This window comes from Choloepus didactylus, chromosome 10, assembly GCF_015220235.1.
Source record: "Choloepus didactylus isolate mChoDid1 chromosome 10, mChoDid1.pri, whole genome shotgun sequence".
Classification (NCBI taxonomy): Eukaryota; Metazoa; Chordata; class Mammalia; order Pilosa; family Megalonychidae; genus Choloepus; species Choloepus didactylus.
In genome coordinates, this window is record NC_051316.1 from 27,699,367 (window position 1) to 27,718,587 (window position 19,221).

General features: G+C 38.9%; 1 protein-coding gene across 6 annotated transcripts in view; it reads right to left on the reverse strand.

The window, feature by feature from the left end:
- The window catches only part of LOC119545490 (aminopeptidase O (putative)), a 358,623-nt gene that overhangs the window by 122,246 nt on the left and 217,156 nt on the right, over nucleotides 1-19,221 (reverse strand). For all 6 annotated transcript variants that reach the window (XM_037851043.1, XM_037851041.1, XM_037851039.1 and 3 more), the window contains 2 exons: nucleotides 7,053-7,155; nucleotides 6,059-6,166 (listed from right to left, as the gene is read on the reverse strand). In XM_037851043.1, the coding sequence (XP_037706971.1) occupies nucleotides 6,059-6,166; nucleotides 7,053-7,155 (211 nt within the window). The remainder of the gene's footprint in view (nucleotides 1-6,058; nucleotides 6,167-7,052; nucleotides 7,156-19,221) is intronic.

Consider the following 19,221-nt stretch of genomic DNA (forward strand, 5'->3'; position numbering starts at 1 on the left):
GAGCAAGAAGAAAAGTATGGCAACTATGGAAACTAATAGAACAACTCAAACAGAGAGAGCATAACACATGAAAGACAAATAATCCAGTCTTAAAGGAAATACAGTCCAAGGAACAGAAGAAAATTCTCCATGAATGCTTCACATTATAAAACAAATTGACAGGCCTCTGTTGCCGCTCTGTCGCGAGCGATGCTGGCTGGTGGATTCCCTTGTGTACTTTCTTTGCACTTTGTGGCAACCGTGTTTGTTCTAAAATTACAAGACTAGCATGTTTACAATCTTCGGGTGCAAGCTTGAGGACAATAGTAATCTCAGGGAACGATCTCTTCTGAACCAGTGGCATCGTCTATGAGAGGATAAAAGGCAGAAACATTTTGAAGAGAGCTCAGAGACATTTAGAGAGAAAATGCCCAGAGACATTTTGGAGACAGCTGTTGAAACCAGAACCAGGAGAGAACCTAAGAGATGCAGACAGAAAGTTGTTTGGAGATGCTAAGCTAAGAGATAAAGCCCAAAATTTGCCCCGGAGAAGCTAAGAGACACTTAAAGAGAAAGCAACTGGAATCAGAAGCTGAAAGCAACACAACCCAGGAACAAAGGACCAGCAGACGCCAGCCACATGCCTTCCCAGCTGTGACAGAGGTGTTCCGGACACCATCAGCCTTTCTTCAATGAAGGTATCCTCTTGTTGATGCCTTAGTTTGGACATTTTCATGGCCTTACAACTGCAAATTTGTGAACTGATAAACCCCTGTTGTAAAAGTCAATCCATTTCTGGTATATTACATTTTGGCAGCTCTAGCAAACCAGAACATTAATGATATGTTAATAGTCCCTCATTTTTTAGATACGTCTCTTGTAAGCAGCATTTTGCTTAATCCAGTCTGAGAATTTTTAACTTTTAGGAAAGTATAAACCATTTATATTTATTATCATAATCGATTTGTAACTTTTCACCTATTAAGTTGTGTACTTAATGAATGTTATTCTCTTTTGTCTGAAGGGATAAAATTTTCAAGTTGTTAAAAAAAAAAAAACAAATTGACAAAAGAACATAAAAAGAACATGAAGTCAGTAAAATGAAAGCTCAAGGATAAGATGGCAAAACAACAAAATGAGATGAAAAGAGAGATTTTAAAGTGAAGGAAATAAATTAAGGGCCAAAATAATAACAATATGAGAGCATTAATAAAATAGAAATAGCAATAAATAGACATTAAATAAAATAACATTAATCATAAAGGACTTGCTTAGATAAACACAGGCCATGAAGAAGAAAAAGATAAAAGCAATTCAAACAACAAGTATGGAGACAAAGATGGCACAACATAAGGGTAAGAGGTAATGTTGAAGTTCAGAAACATGTAACAGAAAAATGTGTTAAATGTGTTCAAAGACATAATTAAGAAATTTTCACTGAAAGAAGGAAGAATAGAATCTGAAGACTAAAAAGGTACCCTGTTTTCCAGGAAAAAAAAATGATGCAGAATCATGGACACCATATTGTTCTCTGATTAAATTGCTAAATCTCAAGGAAGAAGAAAGAATTCTTCTGTCACCTAGGTGATATGACGGGGGAAATTACGCTGACTTTCAACAGCAGTATTTAATGCCAGAGGGTAGTGATGCCATTCTGAGGGAATGAAAGTGTGACCCAAGAATATTATATCCAGCCAGGTTGTAAGTCAAATACAAAGGCAACAGGCAGGAATTCTCAAGCAGGCAAAAACTCAGAAATAACAGAAACAGTGAGTCTGCAAGTTGAACATCAATTTGATGATGAAATTAAATCAGCAAAGAGTTGAATCAAAATAAAATATCCATGACTGAAGAAACATGGCAAAATGACTAGAGGTAGATACTGAAATCCTTTAAATACAGAGCTGAGACTACAGAACTGTGAAAATTATGGTTGCAGCAATACAGTAATTGATGTAAATAATGTAAACCTTGACTATGTAAAAATAGTAATTAAGAAAAATGTAGAATTTGGGGAAAAGCAGTAGAAATACCTAACTGCTGATTTTCTCATCTTTTAGAGTATTGAATAAACTGATGTAATCTAAAATTGAAATATAAGTAGGTAAAGAGGAAAAAAATAATAAATTCAACCTCAATGATTTTTTTTGGTAATTGTTTCTCTTAATCATGGAAGAATCTTATAGGAAATGCTCTCTCCAACATTCATCTGATGTTCAGAAAGTCCTTTACATTCACTTTGGTTTCCTATTCATTTGTTAAAATCAAGTAAAATAAAATCTAAAACATTCCATTAAAACATATATAATATAATCCTATTTTTGTAAAATTATTTCTATCTAACAATATCTTCCTATCTGTGCATGTGTATATATGCACACACATATATCCACATATAAACACATACTTATATATATTAACATATAGAAAGAGAAAAATAGAGAGAATATGATCCCTGGAGTGATTTCACCTAATATTAGTTATAGGTATTTCTGGGTGGTGAGATTTTTGAATGATATTTTACTTTCTTCTTTGCACTTTTCTTTATTGCTTGAATTTTTTTTATAATGAGCAGATTTCAGTTAAAAAACAACAATATCCAAACTTATTATAAAGCTACAGTAATCAAGACACTGTAGTACTAACATATAGACATATAGATCAATGGAATAGAATTGAGATTCCAGAAATAAACTCGACATCAATGATCAATTGATTTTTTTTTTTTTTTTTTTTAGTTTTCATAGGTAAGGTTTATTGATGATGATGAGATCTGAGGATGTTATTAATATTGGTTAAGATTTCAAAACACACTGAGGTTAACAATATAATGAAAGTCAAAAAAAAAGATGAGAAGAAAACAAGAAAAGTGCAATGGAGATATATATTGACTTTCTAGCCCTCTTATTTGTATTCTCTTCAAAGTCCCAGAGGGGATTTATCAATAGAAAAACTTCATCCCTTCCCCTAATGGGCAGAGAGAAGTTCGGGATGATGTCACTTCCCTACTTCTCCTTGTACATTTAACCAAAGCCACACTCTGTTTTCCATCTGGATGAGTCTTGCAGCATCATCTGATACAACCAGACACCAGATACACCTATAGAAGCAAAGGGTAACCAAGGTCTTGCTTCGTTCTGTGCTGCCACATCCTGTGGGTTTTTGGTCAACTGATTTTTGACAGTGATGCCAAGAGAATTCAATGGGAGACATAATAGTCTTTTCAACAAAAGGTGCTGCACAACTGGAAAAATTTTGCTGGGACACATGAAAAAGAATGAAGTTGAACCCTCTACCTCACATGACATACAAAAATTCACTCAAAATGAATCAGGGACCTAAATGTAAGAACTAAAGCTACAAAACCATTAGAAGAAAACAAAAAAGGAAATCTTTGTGACCTTGGATTAGGCAATGGTTTCTTAGCTATGGCATGAAAAGCACAAAAGAAAAAATAGATACATTGTATTTCATCAAAATTAAAAACTTTTGTGCTTCAAAGGACACTGTCAAGAAAGTACTTGGGAGAAAATGTCCACAAATCATACATCTCTTAAGGGACTTGTATCTAGAATATACAAAGAACCATTACAACCCATAATAACAGACAGCCCAATTTGAAAAATGGGCAAAAGATACGACTAGATGTTTCTCTAAAGATGTACAAATGGCTAACAGGCACATGAAATCAATATTATTACCCTTCAGGGAAATGCAAATTAAACCCACAATGGGATATCACTTTATTCCCACTAGGATGGTTATAATAAAAACAAAACAAACAAACAAAAAAAACAGACAATAACAAGTGTTGACAGGGATGTGGGGAATTGGGACCCCCATACACTGTTGGTGAGAATGTAAAATGGTACAGCTGCTTTAGAAAACAGTCTGACGGGTCCTCAAATGATTAAAAATAGAGTTAGCAAATAACACAGTAATTCTACTTCTAGGTGTATATCCAAGAGAACTGTACATGAATGTTTACAGCAGCATTATTCATAAGAGCTGAAAAGCAGAACAACCCAAATATCCATCAACTGATAAAAAGATAAGCAATGCAGTATTTCATGTAATAGAATAGTATTCAGCCATAAAAAGAAACGAACTACTGTTACATGCCATAGCCTGAATGAACCTTCTGAAAGCATTAAGCTAAGTGAAAGAAGCCAGACACAAAAAAGGCCACATATTGTAAGATTCCACTTATATGAAATATCCAGAAGGGGCAAATCCATAGAGACCGAAAGTAGACTAGTGGTTGCCAAGGGCTAGAGAGAAGGGAAAAATGGCAGAATGACTGTCAGTGGGTACAGGGTTTCTTTTGGGGGTGATAAAAATATTGTAAAATCAGATATTGGTGATGGCTGCACAACTCTAAGAATATACTAAAAACCAAAGACTTGCACACTTATAAAAAGTGTGAATTGTATGGTATGTGAATTATAGTTCAATAAAGCTGTTATTAAAAAAAAAAGTTGTTATTCGAAAGAGAAAAACAAAAGAACAATCGAGCAATTTGTTTGGGCAAGCATGAAAAGTTCCATCCGAGGTTAAAATCAGAACCTCAGAGGTCATGGTGAATGTAAGCACTCACTTAACACTGCGGTCTCTTGGTGAGAAGTGTTTGTAAGCAGTAGGTGTTTGGGCTAATGAGCCCGCCACGCATACATGACTTCTGAACCAGTTTGCAAATTGCCATTGTGCATACTTGCCCCTCTCCACTCCAGAAAAAAGAATATAGAGAAGAGGCATACCCATCTCATATGGTTTCATTCATGCTATTCATTCATGCACATCTTTTACTCTTAACACTAGACAATGCAACTCAAGATTGTACATGAGCACAATTCTCAAATATCAGAAATGCCCTCCTGAGGATGCATCATCTTTTCTCTACCTACCAGTTATGAGCTCTGTTGTCAGAACCTCTCATTCCCTGTTAACTTTTTTGCTGTGTGCAGTTCTGCTCCACGCCCTTAAGAGCCAACAGGATCTTTCTCTGGTAGTTTTGTGTCCAGGCTGTTTGAATATTTCAGTGGATATTATTTTAATCTATTTGTTTGTCAAATATTTATGGTGCACCCACTGTGGGCCAATCATGCACTAAAGTACTGGGTAGATGTTGGTGAGATATAGAGCATGGTCTCAGGTCTTGTTGAGCTTCTGTATAGAGTGGAGGAGATGGGAAATAAACAAATAGACTAGGCATGAAAAGAAAGATAAGTATTGGCAATGGAAAGGGGAAAGGGTTAGAGAATAACAAGATTGAGGCTGATTTGTTTAGGTGGAGAGACTCGGAGATTGTGGCATTTAAGCTGTTCTCGTTTCCTTGACTGCTCAAGCCAATACCATGCAATGGGTTGGTTAATCAGTGGGAATCTAATGGCTCATGGTTTTGAGAACAGGAAGAAGACCAAATCAAGGCCTCATCAAGGTGATGCTTTCTCCCCAAAGACTGTGGCGTTCTTCGGTCCTGGGTTCTTCTGGCACATGGCAATGCATGTGGTAGCCTCTCCTGGCCTCTAAGTTCTTTTCTCCTGGGTTCTGATGAATTTCAGCTTCTTACTTCCCATAGCTTTCTCTTTACCTGTCTGAATTTCATTCTGCTTATAAAAGACTCAATAGGATTAAGACCCCTGGGCCACGCCTTATAACGAAACCTCATCAAAAGATCCTACTTACAATGGGTTCACACCCGCAGGAATGGATTAAGTTTAAGAAAATATTTTTTCTGGGGTAAACATGAGACTAAAGGAAGAGGAGGTGACAACCTTGCAAAAATGATTCCAGGCAAAGGGAAAGGCAGGATATTTTGCCTTTTTTTTTTTTGAGGTCATTGTGCAACCATCTGCATCACTGTCTACAAAAGAGCTTGGGTTTCAGTCTGTCCCTAAAAGTATAGGGAGCTCATCCTCTCTGAAATACTTTCCTTGTGCCCACTTTATTAACTTCTTGTTTTTCCTACTGCACTAAATCATAAATCTTTTATCTACTTTTTAACACTCTCAAATCTAATTTCCACATGACCCACCCCTTCCAAGTGTACATCATAGACCCAGGAGGATCCATAAATTACCTGGGAAAGAATCAACTGCCCATGAAATGTGTGCACAAATTTTCTTAAAAATGAAAAGTAAGTCTCTTCTCCCAGTCTTTTGGCAAGGAACCGTAGAAGGAAATAGCCCTAGAAGGAAAAAAAGAAAGAAAAAAAAAAGTATATTATAGGCTCTACAGGAAAATGCTTACATAGTCAACTCTAACTTACCCACGGGCAAACCATCTGCACCTGGAATGTTCCTCTCGGCTGTCCCAGGCTGCCCTTGCTGTTCTTAACAGCAAGGTTGGGCCTGGAAATTAAGAATTGGCCACTTTGCTTTCAACTCACTTGTTGATGTTCTCCCCATCTCTGCTTTGACTCGGTTTACAGGAAGTCTGGACATCCACCAGGGGCTAAACTAGAGGAGAGGCCCAGGTCCTCTCCAGCTCAGCTCTCAGGAAAAGTCTGTACAACTTAAAACACTTCTGCATCATTCCTGTCTTCTAGTAGGAATCTTACAGCAATTTTAAGGATCTGCTCTTCAACACTGCCATGAAGCAGGGAGAAGGGACGTACAGGGTGAGTAATATTTCGGCTTCCTTTGACTCCTGCCTTCCTAATGTGGCCTCAAAGTTTGGAATGAATTGCTTCGAGTATTGGGTGATCAGATGTCTGCCCGCTCAAATGTTACTAAAATGTTGATGATTTTTAAAATGAACTTTTTAAATTATGAAATAATTTCAAACTTCAGGGCAGTTGCAAAAATAATTCAAAAACCCATATAAAGAACTCAAACATATCTCCCACCCAGATACCCAGATCCACCAACTTTTAACATTTTACCACATTTGCCGTATCATTCTATCTATCCATCTGTCTATTTATTGAATGATTGATCTATTTATCCTTCATCAATGACTTTTTTTTTTTTTTTTTTTTGCCTCAGCCACATCACTAATCTTCATTGTTTGCATGTATAACCTTAAAAGGGCTGCATTCTAATCCCTGACTTCTGCCAGTTAGGTATGCTTACCTTTAAGTAGTGAACCTGCATGAAGATCTTCTCTGGATTGAGTCCATGTTTGATAACAGATGCACCTGACTCACTCACATGGCCAGTTTTCTCTTTGTTAGGTCTAAAATGATTAAAATTTTCTCTAAGTTAGCACATTCCTAATTAATTAGACCATAACATCATCTTATTTCTTATTTACAGAGTTGCTCAACAGTATCTTAATTCTTTTTGGTACCAGGTATAAGTTAAAGCAGTGTATATTATAAATTCACATACTGAACAAGGAGGGATCTATATTTGGATTGGCAACCTGAAGTTGGCTATTGGCAATATTTTACATCATCTTATCCAAGATTGAAACTTGCCAGACCCTCAAGGAATCTAAGCTCCAATATGAATTATTTAAGAATATTTACCCTTTTAGGTGGGAATGAGGGACGGGAAAAGCACTAGAAAATGTAGATTTAGTTGTAAGAGTAAATAATACATCTTTTTTTTTTAAAAAAAAAAAGTGAAATCCCTGATGTTATCCGCATCTCTTGATTTGCATTTAATTATTAAGGTTCCTTTAAGAACTATTTGTACTGTGAAGCCATTTTAGAATCACAAAAACAAAAAATCAGATCATAGGAGCCATGTTTTTAGAATAGGCAGGGACATTAGTAATCACATATCACAACCTCTTCATTGTGCAAATGAGGGAAACTGAGGCACACAGCTGTTTGGCCTATACCCAAGGTTTCATGACTTGTTTTAATTAGTGATGAGGCCAGGACTGAAACCACTGTTCCCTGATTATCTATCAGCATCTTTCCACCATGCTCCATGGTTTTAAATATATTTTCAAAAATTCTCTTAATAAAATATTTCAGTTGAAGTGAAGCATCAACAACTAGCTAAAATCAAAATATGTGACAGGGTTATTTGTACCTTTCGGCTGTTCTCCAATCATTCACTTATTGGACAGACATTGAAGAGCATGTGTTTGGGGTGGGGGGAAGGTGAGGGGAGACACGAGGGTTGGCCCATCAGAAAGGTGCATGAGTATTTTAAAAAGAAAGTGTGGGGAAGCACAAGGCACACGGCCTTTAGAATCTGACAGATGTTGTTTTGAATCTCAACCCCACACCTTACTAGCTCTTACTGACTAAGTGGTTACTTGAATTCTCTCTCAATTTATTACCTCGTAAAATGAGAACCATCTTACCTACCTCCCCAGGTCCTGAGAAGAATAACTGATATAATATATGCCAAGCCTCTAGTAAGCGCTGGGAATATAGAAATTACTCAATAAACTTAATAAAATATTCTTAAATTTTTTAGCAACAAATATTGCTAAATTCAAGGTTGGTCACCTGATGTCATGGGTGGTTCGTGCACTTAATCCCACATGACCAGAGACTCAAACGTGGAAGGATGTTGGCCTGAGAGTGACCCGGCTTGTCAAATCAGCCCTTTTGCAGTGTGCTTTAGATGCCAAGCAAACAACCACTGAAGAAGCCTCAGCAGAATACTTCAGTACTTTATCCCAGCAGATACACAGCACAGAACTAGAAAATAACTAAGGGAAAGCAGACGCCCACCAGCCACTAGAGCTAACTGCATAGTTTCCATTTTTCTGCCGGATCCCCGACATACCTACATGACCGCGCTTGCAAGAATAATTTAGTCCCTTTCATCCGCATTTAAGACTCCATTGAAAAGCCACAGCTTTATTTCCTGCCCTCAAGTTGATCACGGGGTTGAGCGTTTTTATAATGAAAGCTGCAACAGCTCTGGTAGAGAAAGCCACCCCACCCCCACAGCCCTGGGGGAGGAAGGCTTCACCGAGTCAGTCTGAATTCAAACCAGTTTTCCCAGCCCCAAGATAGACAGAGTTGCTGAGTTTTTCATGCCCTTGGGTTCTGAATTGAGATGCTAGAAGGGGAGGAACACAGAAGGAAGATGTGAATTACTCTCTTCTTCCACCCGCTCCAAATGAGGAAGTGCTCGAGAAAATTCCTTTATGCTGACAGTATCCAAGGCAAACATGCAAGTCCCCAGAAGACTCCTTTTAAAGTCGACTTGATGCTGGAGAGAGCGATGCCCAGGCAAGCTTCTTGAGAAATCAAAGGGTGTGGTTTTGTGAGGAAAAGACAGTCCATGAGTGGAAAAAAAAAGTCACTTCCATTTCTGTGCCACCCTGGTTCTCATAATGACATTTATCCCAAGTCTGTGCAGAGATAACAATGCACAGACAGAAAGCAGCAGACAAATGAGCCCCTACTACACACAGTAATAGATGAATCTCACAGTTGAATGAAAGAAGCCAGAGACAAAAACATTACATGGAAACATACATTTCCATGTAGATGAAGTCAAAGAAAGGCAAAACTAACCTGTGGTTATAGAGATTGGAGTAATGGTTAACTTCAAGTGGGGGTATTGACAGAGAGGAAAAAAGAGGAAGGTTCCTAGGATGCTGGGCATGTTCTTTACATTGATTTGGGTAGTGGTTGCATGGAGATAAATAGTAAAAATCCACTGAGTCATCCAGTTAAGATTTGAGCACTTCAGTGTATATATATTATTTTTCAATTAAAAAGTTAAGAAACAATAGATGCACATAAAACAGTTCATGTCTTGTGAGAATAAAAAGGAATTGTCTAGAAAAGGGGCTCTGTATAGCCCTCTGATGCTCAGAGGCTGTGAGTTGAGGACTAGGTTAACTAAGCCCCCTACACCTGAGGGCCAAAGACATTTTTCAAAATGATATTGTGAGAGGCAGGAAGGTGTGTGGTGAATATAATTGCCTCATTCTACTCCCATTCTCATCCCCCTTCTTCTTTCCCACCTGAACAATTAAATCTGACAAGCCAAATACTCACTTTTCTGGTGTCCCTTGCAGCTACAATAGTCATGAGACATAATCCTGGCCAATGGGGCAAAACTAGAAGTTTGCTGCGGTTGGTGTTGGGTTCTGGGAAAGCTTTGGCTTTCCTTATAAAATGGGAAAGTATGGCTAGTACTGCACCTCTCCCTCCTTAAACATGATGGCTGGAGCTGCAGCAACCATCCTGCAATCGTAAGGCAACAAACTCATACGCTATGGAGAACAGAATGGAATGAAAAAAGGTGAATAGTCTTTGAAGGCAACATTCAGCTACTGGCCAGCCCAGGATTGCCTGCCTTCGGACTTTTTACTCTGTGAGAAAAATAACTGCCTATCTGTTTAAGTCGGCATTGTTTTAATATTCTATTAATTGTAGCCAAATTCATTTCTAATGGATAGAGAATTGGACTAATACTAGTGCTAATATTTCCTGGTTATCCCGCAGCTCCCTTCCCCCATAAAAGAGCTCTGAGAGCTCTTTTATGAATCATGTCCTTCTACACTCATGATGAGGCAGGTACTATGACTATGACTATTTAAAAGCTAAAGAAAGTGATGCCCAGAGAAGACCACAAGCTCACTAGTGGCAGAGTCAAGGCTGGAATTGAGCCATGGAAAAATCCAAGTCTTTGCTGCACACTGGGCTCTCCCCAAGACCCAGGCCCCCATCTTACCCATGCCAAATCCTAAGTGGAAGACCTCAGACAAGTTGCTTACTGACCCTAAAGCTCACCTGTGAAGACCAGGATGAGGCTCAGATAACGTGAAAGCACTTGGCAAATGCAAAAGCATTAGGCATCTCTAAGACATTACACTCCAGTATTTACTTCCTTGGCTGGAAGACATGGAATGTAAGAGATTGAGTTACCAAGGTCATTCAGGCTCAGATGCCCTTGGTTTCCACTGTAACTGGCACCAAATGGAACAGCTGAGATTAACATGACCTTTCCCCTCCCCACCACCGTCCTTTTCCACTGCGCTGGCAGGAGCAATACGGGTATTTAAAGAGCTGCCAGATGGCAGTGATATTTCATACACAACGATATGATCTGGAATCAAACTTCAGGATTTGATCTAACACCTAGAGTGTGATTTGGGGAAATGTCTCAGAAAGGGCTTAGGCAGGTCAGCTTGGGTCTGAACACCTATTGCCTTGCCACAGCCCCAGATAGGCCGTCTGCCAGTGTTCTGTACCTCAAACTCCTTGGCCCTAAAAATGAGAGCCACGAGATATCTTTAGCTATAAACTCATTATTACAGTGCTTGAGCCAGGGATGAAGCATCTCAGAAAGGAAACAGAAGGGGATTAAGCAGCCTTTTGACATCCCTGTCTGTTAGTCCCACTGCCCCACGAGGTTTGAAAGCCATGGGAGAGAACCCCCTCTGATCCCCCAATAGCAGAGGAAGTTAAATACTATCCTTGGGTCGAAATCAGCCTAGCATTTCCAATCTGAGTTCCATCTGCATAGGTGAGAACTACAGGAGAGGCAGCCTAGCATTCTGGTTAAGAGCTTGGGTGTGAACTTTGACACTGCCACTTAAGGGCCCTGTGATCTTGAGCTAATCACAAAATCCTATCAAGCCCCCATTCCTTTATCTGTAAAAAAGGGATGATGATGGTTACTATGGTACCTCGCCAGGTTGCTGTAACGTTTAGGATTGCTCAGCCAGAGTTCCTGCTGGCATTTAGTAAGCACAATATAAATGTTGCTATTACCATCATAATATATCCTGATTGGGGTTCAGGTAGTGTCAGCGAATCCTTCCTCCTGGTAGGCAAAGCCATTAAAAAGACATCACGCTATGGTTATGTAAGATGTTGTCACTGGGGGAGCTGGGGGAAGGGAGCACAGAAACTCTATCTACTATTCTGGTAACTTCTTATGAGTCTAGAATTATTTGAAAATAAAAAGTTTTCTTTTTTTAAAAAGACATCATACTCAAAAAGTAGCCTTATACCTGCCCTTTTTGAGAGTTCAAACCCTTCAAGAGTTGGTCTTTATGTATGCTCCCTTGCCTCATCATCATCAGAAAACAAATGAAAAGAAAGTGCACCCATTTCAAGTGTTGCTAAAATTCTAATAAGTTGAGTTTGAGAATATTACACACATACACACACACACACACACACACACACACACACACACACACCGTAGTCTACAAAACTGAGAACAGATTACAAAAACTCAGGATAAAATATTGAGGTCAAATGATTGAAAGTACAAGGAATTTCCTATCCTCTATCTGTTTTATTGCCACAATTCTTCCATCTGCAAAATGTGTATGGTGAACAGTTGCTGCCAACTTGCTTCCAAGTTTGTCCAGTGAACTGGACAAAATATTTTACATGCATTTAATTAGTGAATTTGTATTTTATCAAAGCAAGTCTGAGTGTCTGCATGTTTTTCAAAATGGTGTGAACAGCTATCCAGCATGAAGGTTTTCCCCCACCAGGGAAGGCACAGCAGATTGAAAAAGGCAATTGCTAAAATGATTTAAGACAGAAGGAAGCATCCCTCACAGGAGTCACATGGAAAATGAAGAAGATACCTTTCCCCCAAAGGCAGAAGCCATTAATCAGGACCTATAGAAGATTTCAGCAGCTTCAGAGCATGATTATAGAAGATGCTGTGGTTAGCAGAACTGTGGAAAATTCTGATAAACTCTACAGGTTTTAGTAAGCAGGGTAGGAAAATGAAAGATGAAACTTAGAAAAACTTAGAAACTTAGAAGTAGTGGGCATCAACACGAACCAAAAATATCCTTGGGTTTTGAATGGCCATGAATCAGAAACTCCTGAGAAACAAAATCCTAAACCAAGAAGAAAGAAGGAGCAGATATGAATGCAATGCTCTGAGCAGTAAAATGCCACATTCAACATGGCAAGAGATAATTTGGACACATTTTGTAAGAAGGTGAAGAAGGAAACGGAGAGCGAAGAAATCAACATATGACCGCATGGGAGGTTGATTTTCAGAGAACGTGCACAAAAGATGAAAGGGGGTATGCTAGAGAAAGGAAAAACCAAAGCTAAATACAAGAGAGCCAGGAAGTCATAAAATTGTTGCCAGGAAAGTAAAAGTTCAGCATGAGCTGAGGCTAATGGAAAATGCTAGGGACAACATAAGGGGCTTTTGAAGGGATGTTCAGAGCAAAAGAAAGACCCAGGTGTTGAGATGACAGAAAGAGCAGAACAATTTGGCTTAACAAGCATGGTTATGTGGGAATTGAAGGGAGGGCACTGATGCTTGGTCCAGGTGAAGGACATGCCAGGGCTCTGGAATCTTCCATCCATCAGACATCTAGCAAGTAAGGAATCATGGTGCTGATGGGAGGGGCTGATGGAGAGAGACAAATGCTCTTCTGTTTTGTAAATAAAGCAGGGTTAGAGGGGGAGAGTAGGTGAAGTCTCCCACAAAATTCAGGATTAAGTTACTAAGCACATAGTTTGTGAGCCCCTAAAAGAAAAAAATGACGAACTACAGGAGCTATCTTGGGATCCCAAAAACCACTTCCAGAAATTCACCATGGCTTTAGGAAACCTGACTTCTGCAAGGCAGCTGGCAGGATGGACACAGAGGGAACATATGATGATGAGTACATGGAGGTTCAGTTTCATGACTTTATGGAAGGGTAAAATATGGAACCTCAAGGGTGTTGATTAATTATTTGCTATCACCAGGAGGGAGGTCCCGAGGACTGTAACTAAGGGATGATGATTTATTGGCTTAACAAATTTTCATAGGAGTCAAAGCTGGGTGTCTAGCTGGTTGATTGACAGATGGCATCCAGTCAAGAATAGCAACCACAAGTTGGAAGGAGGATGCAGTTAATAAAACAATACTGTAATTAAAAAATTAACTGATCATTGTTTACCTATGTAAAAGATTTACTGTATTAAATTGTCTATAAACTCAACATGTGGCAAGAGGTTATGTGGCCTCCAAACCAATAAACAGGATGGTCAGCTGGATCCAGGGGAGCACTGCGAGTGAATGGGAGGTTCTGGGTGGGGTGGGGGAGTAGTGGAGACAGCATGGAGTGCAGCGGTTAACAGCTGGGCTCTAGAAGCAGACTTGTCTCTGCATTCAATCCGGCTCTGAGATTTACCAGCTGTGCAAACACAGCCGATTACTCAATATTTCTATGCATCTGTTTCCTCATCTGTCCAATGGGAAGGAAGACGATACTGGTGTCCAGCCCACAGGGCCATTTTGAGGATGATACAAGATAATGTATGTAGAATGTTTAGAAGATTGGACACACTCAATGAATATTGCTCAGGAGGAATAAAAGAGCCCGGGCCTGGGAATCTGAAGACTGCCTAAGAAGGTGTATGAGTGTGGGTGGCTCACTTCACCTGCCAAAGCCTGGGTTTCTTCTATAGAATGGTGATGTTGGGTTTTAAAATCAAAGAGGGTAATGCACCTGCATGAACCCAACTCAATTAGTGTTTGTTCTTTCTTTTCTGGACTGCCCAGATCAACAGAAACAGTAAGAGCCCACCACCTTCTTCGCAGGTGGGCTTTCCCACAGAGTGCTGTGCTCATCTCTGGATTCAGAGATGGAGAAGGCTTTTCCTGAGCTTTTTACAGTGTTATGTTTTAGGGGGGAAGGGGAAGAGACGTGCATAAACAATACACCAAATGGCATCCTCATAAACCATGTGAAAGGGGGCCTCTCACCCTATTCAGTTTTCAGGTGATCATAAGGAAACTCAGCCTGTCAGTCTGCCACACACCCTGAGAACACAGGGATATCGAGGAGCTGAAAATTACAGGAAGCATAAGTAGGAAGAATAAAAACTGGAAAACTCTTTTTGTATTGCATAAAAAATAAATTCATGAATTCTCTGCTGGTTTAGATGTATTACATCCCCCAAAATGCCATGTTCTTTAATGCAATCTTGTGGGGGCAGATGTTTAAATGTTGACTAGGTGGAATCCTTTGAGTGTTTCCATGAAGATCTGACTCAATTAACTGTGAGAGAAATGTTTGATTGGATTATTTCCATGGAGATATGGATCTTGCCCATTCGGGGTGTGTTGTGATTTAATCACTGGAGTCCTATAAAAGAGCTCACAAACAGAAGGACCTCAGAGCAGCTGGGAATGACATTTTGGTGAGCAGCACAGAGAGGCGTCTTGGAGACAGCCACTGAAAGCAGACTTTTGCTGACACTTTGGGGATGCTAGCCCAGTGTTTGCTTTGGAGACGCTAAGAGAAGACAAAAAATCCCAAAAGAAACATTTTGAAAAACGAACAGGAGCTGAGAGAGGAGCTGGAACACAACCCAGGATCAGCAGATGCCAGCAACGTGCTTTTCCAGCTAACAGAGGTTTTCCAGTCACCATTGGCCTTCCTTCAATGAAGGTATACTCATGTTAACACCTTCATTTGGACATTTTCATGGCCTTTAGACTAAATTTGTAACCAAATAAACCCTCTTTATAAAAGCCAATCCATTTCTGGTATTTTGTATAACAGCAGCATTTTAGCAATCTGGAACAAATTCTTCTGGGGAAGAGGCAAAAGAGACAAAGGCCAGCTTCATTTTACAAGGAGGCTAAAAGCATGTGTGAACACCAATGGCTTATGCAGTGTGGGGCACTGGGAAAGATCATCTCATCTTCTGACTCAAAAAGAAGCAGTCTGTGGAGGCTGGAGGAGGACGTTTACATCCTCCGTGGAGGACACACAGCGCCAGGAAAGGAGTGGGGAGGGGAGGGGCTCCTGTGTTTGAAAAGCAGCATCCCATCTGAATGTAATATGGGAGGAAGAGCTGGAAGAGCAGCCCACTTCTCAATCTGTGTACTATTTAGTTCTCTCCACTTAGGTGCTGGGCACCAATAGTGAGGATAAGAACATTCCCTGCATCCCCATTTGTGGGAGTAAAAAACTAGGAGTTACCAAATTGTCCAATGGTTAGCAAATGTTCCATGGATAATTACTGAACTTTCAAATCCTGGAATACTCCACGGCATTTAACAAGCAAACAAACAAGAACACCTGTATGTGCTGACAATGGAACAATAGCCAGGATTATGTTATGAAGACTAAAAAGAAAGGTGTAGCAGAGAGTGGAAAAGATTAATGTGATTGACTGATCTTTGACAGTTGACTGATCTTTGATAAGGCCCCCAAAACCAATGAACTGGGACATACCAGTCTATTCAACAAATAGGGCTGGGAGAACTGGATATCCATATCCAAAAGAATGAAAGAGGACCCCTACTTCACATCCTACACAAAAATTAACTCAAAATGGATTAAAGACCTCAATATAAGAGATAGTAACATAAAACTCCTAGAAGATAATGTAGGAAAACATCTTCAAGACCTTGTATAAGGTGGCCACTTCCTAGACTTTACACCCAAAGCACAAGCAACAAAAGAAAAAATAGATAAATGGGAACTCCTTAAACTTAAAAGCTTCTGTATATCAAAGGAATTTGTCAAAAAGGTGAAGAGGCAGCCAACTCAATGGGAAAAAATATTTGGAAACCATGTATCTGACAAAAGACTGATATCTTGCATATATAAAGAAATCCTATAACTCAATGACAATAGTACAGACAGCCCAAATATAAAACGGGCAAAAGATAGGAAAAGACAGTTCTCTGAAGAGGAAATACAAATGGCCAAGAAACACATGAAAGAATGTTCAGCTTCACCAGCTATTAGAGAGACGCAAATTAAGACCACAATGAGATATCATCTCACACCAATCAGATTGGCTGCCATTAAACAAACAGGAAAACTACAAATGCTGGAGAGGATGTGGAGAAATTGGAACTCTTATTCATTGTTGGTGGGACTGTATAATGGTACAGCCACTCTGGAAGACAGTCTGGTGGTTCCTTAGAAAACAAGATAAAGAGGTACCTTTCGATCCAGCAATTTCACTTCTCGGTATATACCTGGAAGATCTGAAAACAGTGACACAAACAGATATCTGCACACCGATGTTCAGAGCAGCATTTTTCACAATTGCCAAGAGATGGAAACAACCCAAATGTCCTTCAACAGATGAGTGGATAAACAAAATGTGGTATATACACACGATGGAATACTACATGGCAGTAAGAAGGAACGAGGTCATGAAACATGACAACATGGATGAACCTTGAAAAGATAATGCTGAGTGAAATAAGCAGGCACAAAAAGAGAGCAATTACATGTTACCACTAATGTGAACTCTGTGAAAAACATAAAATAACTGGTTTATATTGCAGAATGTAGGGGATCTAGTGATAGCAAATAGTGAAGGGGGAATGATAATCTAATAAGAACAGATAAGTTATGGAGGGTACACTTAACGTTATGGGAATGCTCAGGAGCGACTATGGTTTACTAATTTTGGGGGGGCATGGTAGGAACAGGTTGGCAGCAATGTAGTTATTTTAGGTTATTTGTTTTTCTTATTCCTTTCTTTGGTTATAGTTTGTTTATTTTCTTGGGGTAGGGTAGGAACATGTTGCAAGTGATGTAGTTATTTTAGGTTATGTGTTTTTTCTTATTCCTTTGTTTTAGTTGTGTTTGAAATGTTTTTTTACTGTTTGTTTTTTAATTTTTTGATAAAGTTAAAAAACAATGAATAAGTGTTAAAAAAGTAAATAAGTAAATGAACAATGGAGAGAGGAGGGGAATGGAATGTTTTCGATGTTCTTTTTTATCTTAATTTTATTTTTTGGAGTAATGAAGATGTTCAAAGATTGTGGTGATGAATGCACAACTATATGATGATACTATGAACAACTGCACACTTTGGAGGACTGTATATTATGTGATTATATCTCAATAAAGTTGCATAAAAAAGGATTAACAACACGCACTCGTGCATATGTGCTTGTATACAGGGGATGGGGATGCTTTCTTTGGAATGGACCATCTCTATGTGGGATTATTATTCCATAGATTCCAAGGAGATATCATCCTGGCTCAAATGCTGGAAATATCTCCTCAGGTCTTATCAAACTCCCTGGGGTCTCCACCTGCCTCCTACGATAATTTCTTCTTCCAGCTTTCCTTTCAGACAACTGCTAGTCAACCCTGCTAGGCTCCAGTGATGTTATGGGATGTTATTCAACATCTAAGGGTTTCCCCTTTCCTTCTTTAAATTGAGGTATAATTCATATAACATAAAATGCACCATTTTAAAGTGTATAATTCAGTAGTTTTTAAATATCTGCACAATATTATGAAACCATCACACACTACCTAATTCCAGAACATTTTCATCACCTTTCATTGAAACTCTGTATCCATTAGAAGTCACTCATCCACTACCCTGTATCCTACCCCTGACAGCCACTAAACTATCTTCTGTCTTTATAGATTTGACTTTTCTGGAGGTTTCACATAAATGGAATCATAAAATATGTGTCTTTTTCTGTCTGGCTTCTTTCAATCAGCACAATGTTTTCAAGGTTCATCTATGCTGTAGCATGTCTTGAAACTTCATTCTTCTTTACTGCTGAGTAATATTCCATTGTATGTATATACCACCTTTTTTTAACCATTCATCTGTTGATGCAAACCTGGTTTGCCTTCATGTTTTGGAAATTGTGAATAACTCCACTATAATTTATCAATGTGCAAATACCTGTTCAAGTCCTTGCTTTCAATTCTTTTGGGTATATACCTTAATTAGTCTCTGATCCATTATAAGATAATTGTTGTATATGATGTGAGATAGGCGTCCACCTTCATTCTTTTGCATATGGTTATCCAGTTTTCCTGACACCATTTGTTCAAGAGACTATTCTTTTCCTTGGCACCTTTGTCAAAAATCAAATGGCTATCGATGTAAGGTTTTATTTCTGATCTCTCAGTTAGATTCCATTGGTCTGTGTGTCTGTCCTTGTGCCAGTACCATGCTGTTTTGATTACTGTAATTTTGTAATAAGTTTTAAAATCAGGAAGTGTGGGTCCTCCAACTTTTTTCTTAGTTTTCAAAATGGTTTTGGATATCTGGGCCCCTTTGAACCTTCCATATAAATTTGATGGTTGACTTTTCCATTTCTGTAAAGAAGGTTACTGGGATTTTGATTGGTAAATTGCCTTGGGTGGAACTGACATCTTAAAGATATTTGGTCTTCCAATCCAGGAACATGGAATGTCCTTCCATTTACTTAGATCTTCTTTGATTTCTTTCAGCAATATTTTGTAGTTTTCTGTGTACAAGTCATTTAAATCCTTGGGTAAATTTATTCCAAGATATTTGATTCCTTTAGTTGCTAATGTGAAGGGACTTTTTTCTCGATTTCCCCTTCAGATTTTTCATTACTAGCAAATAAAAACACCACTGATTTT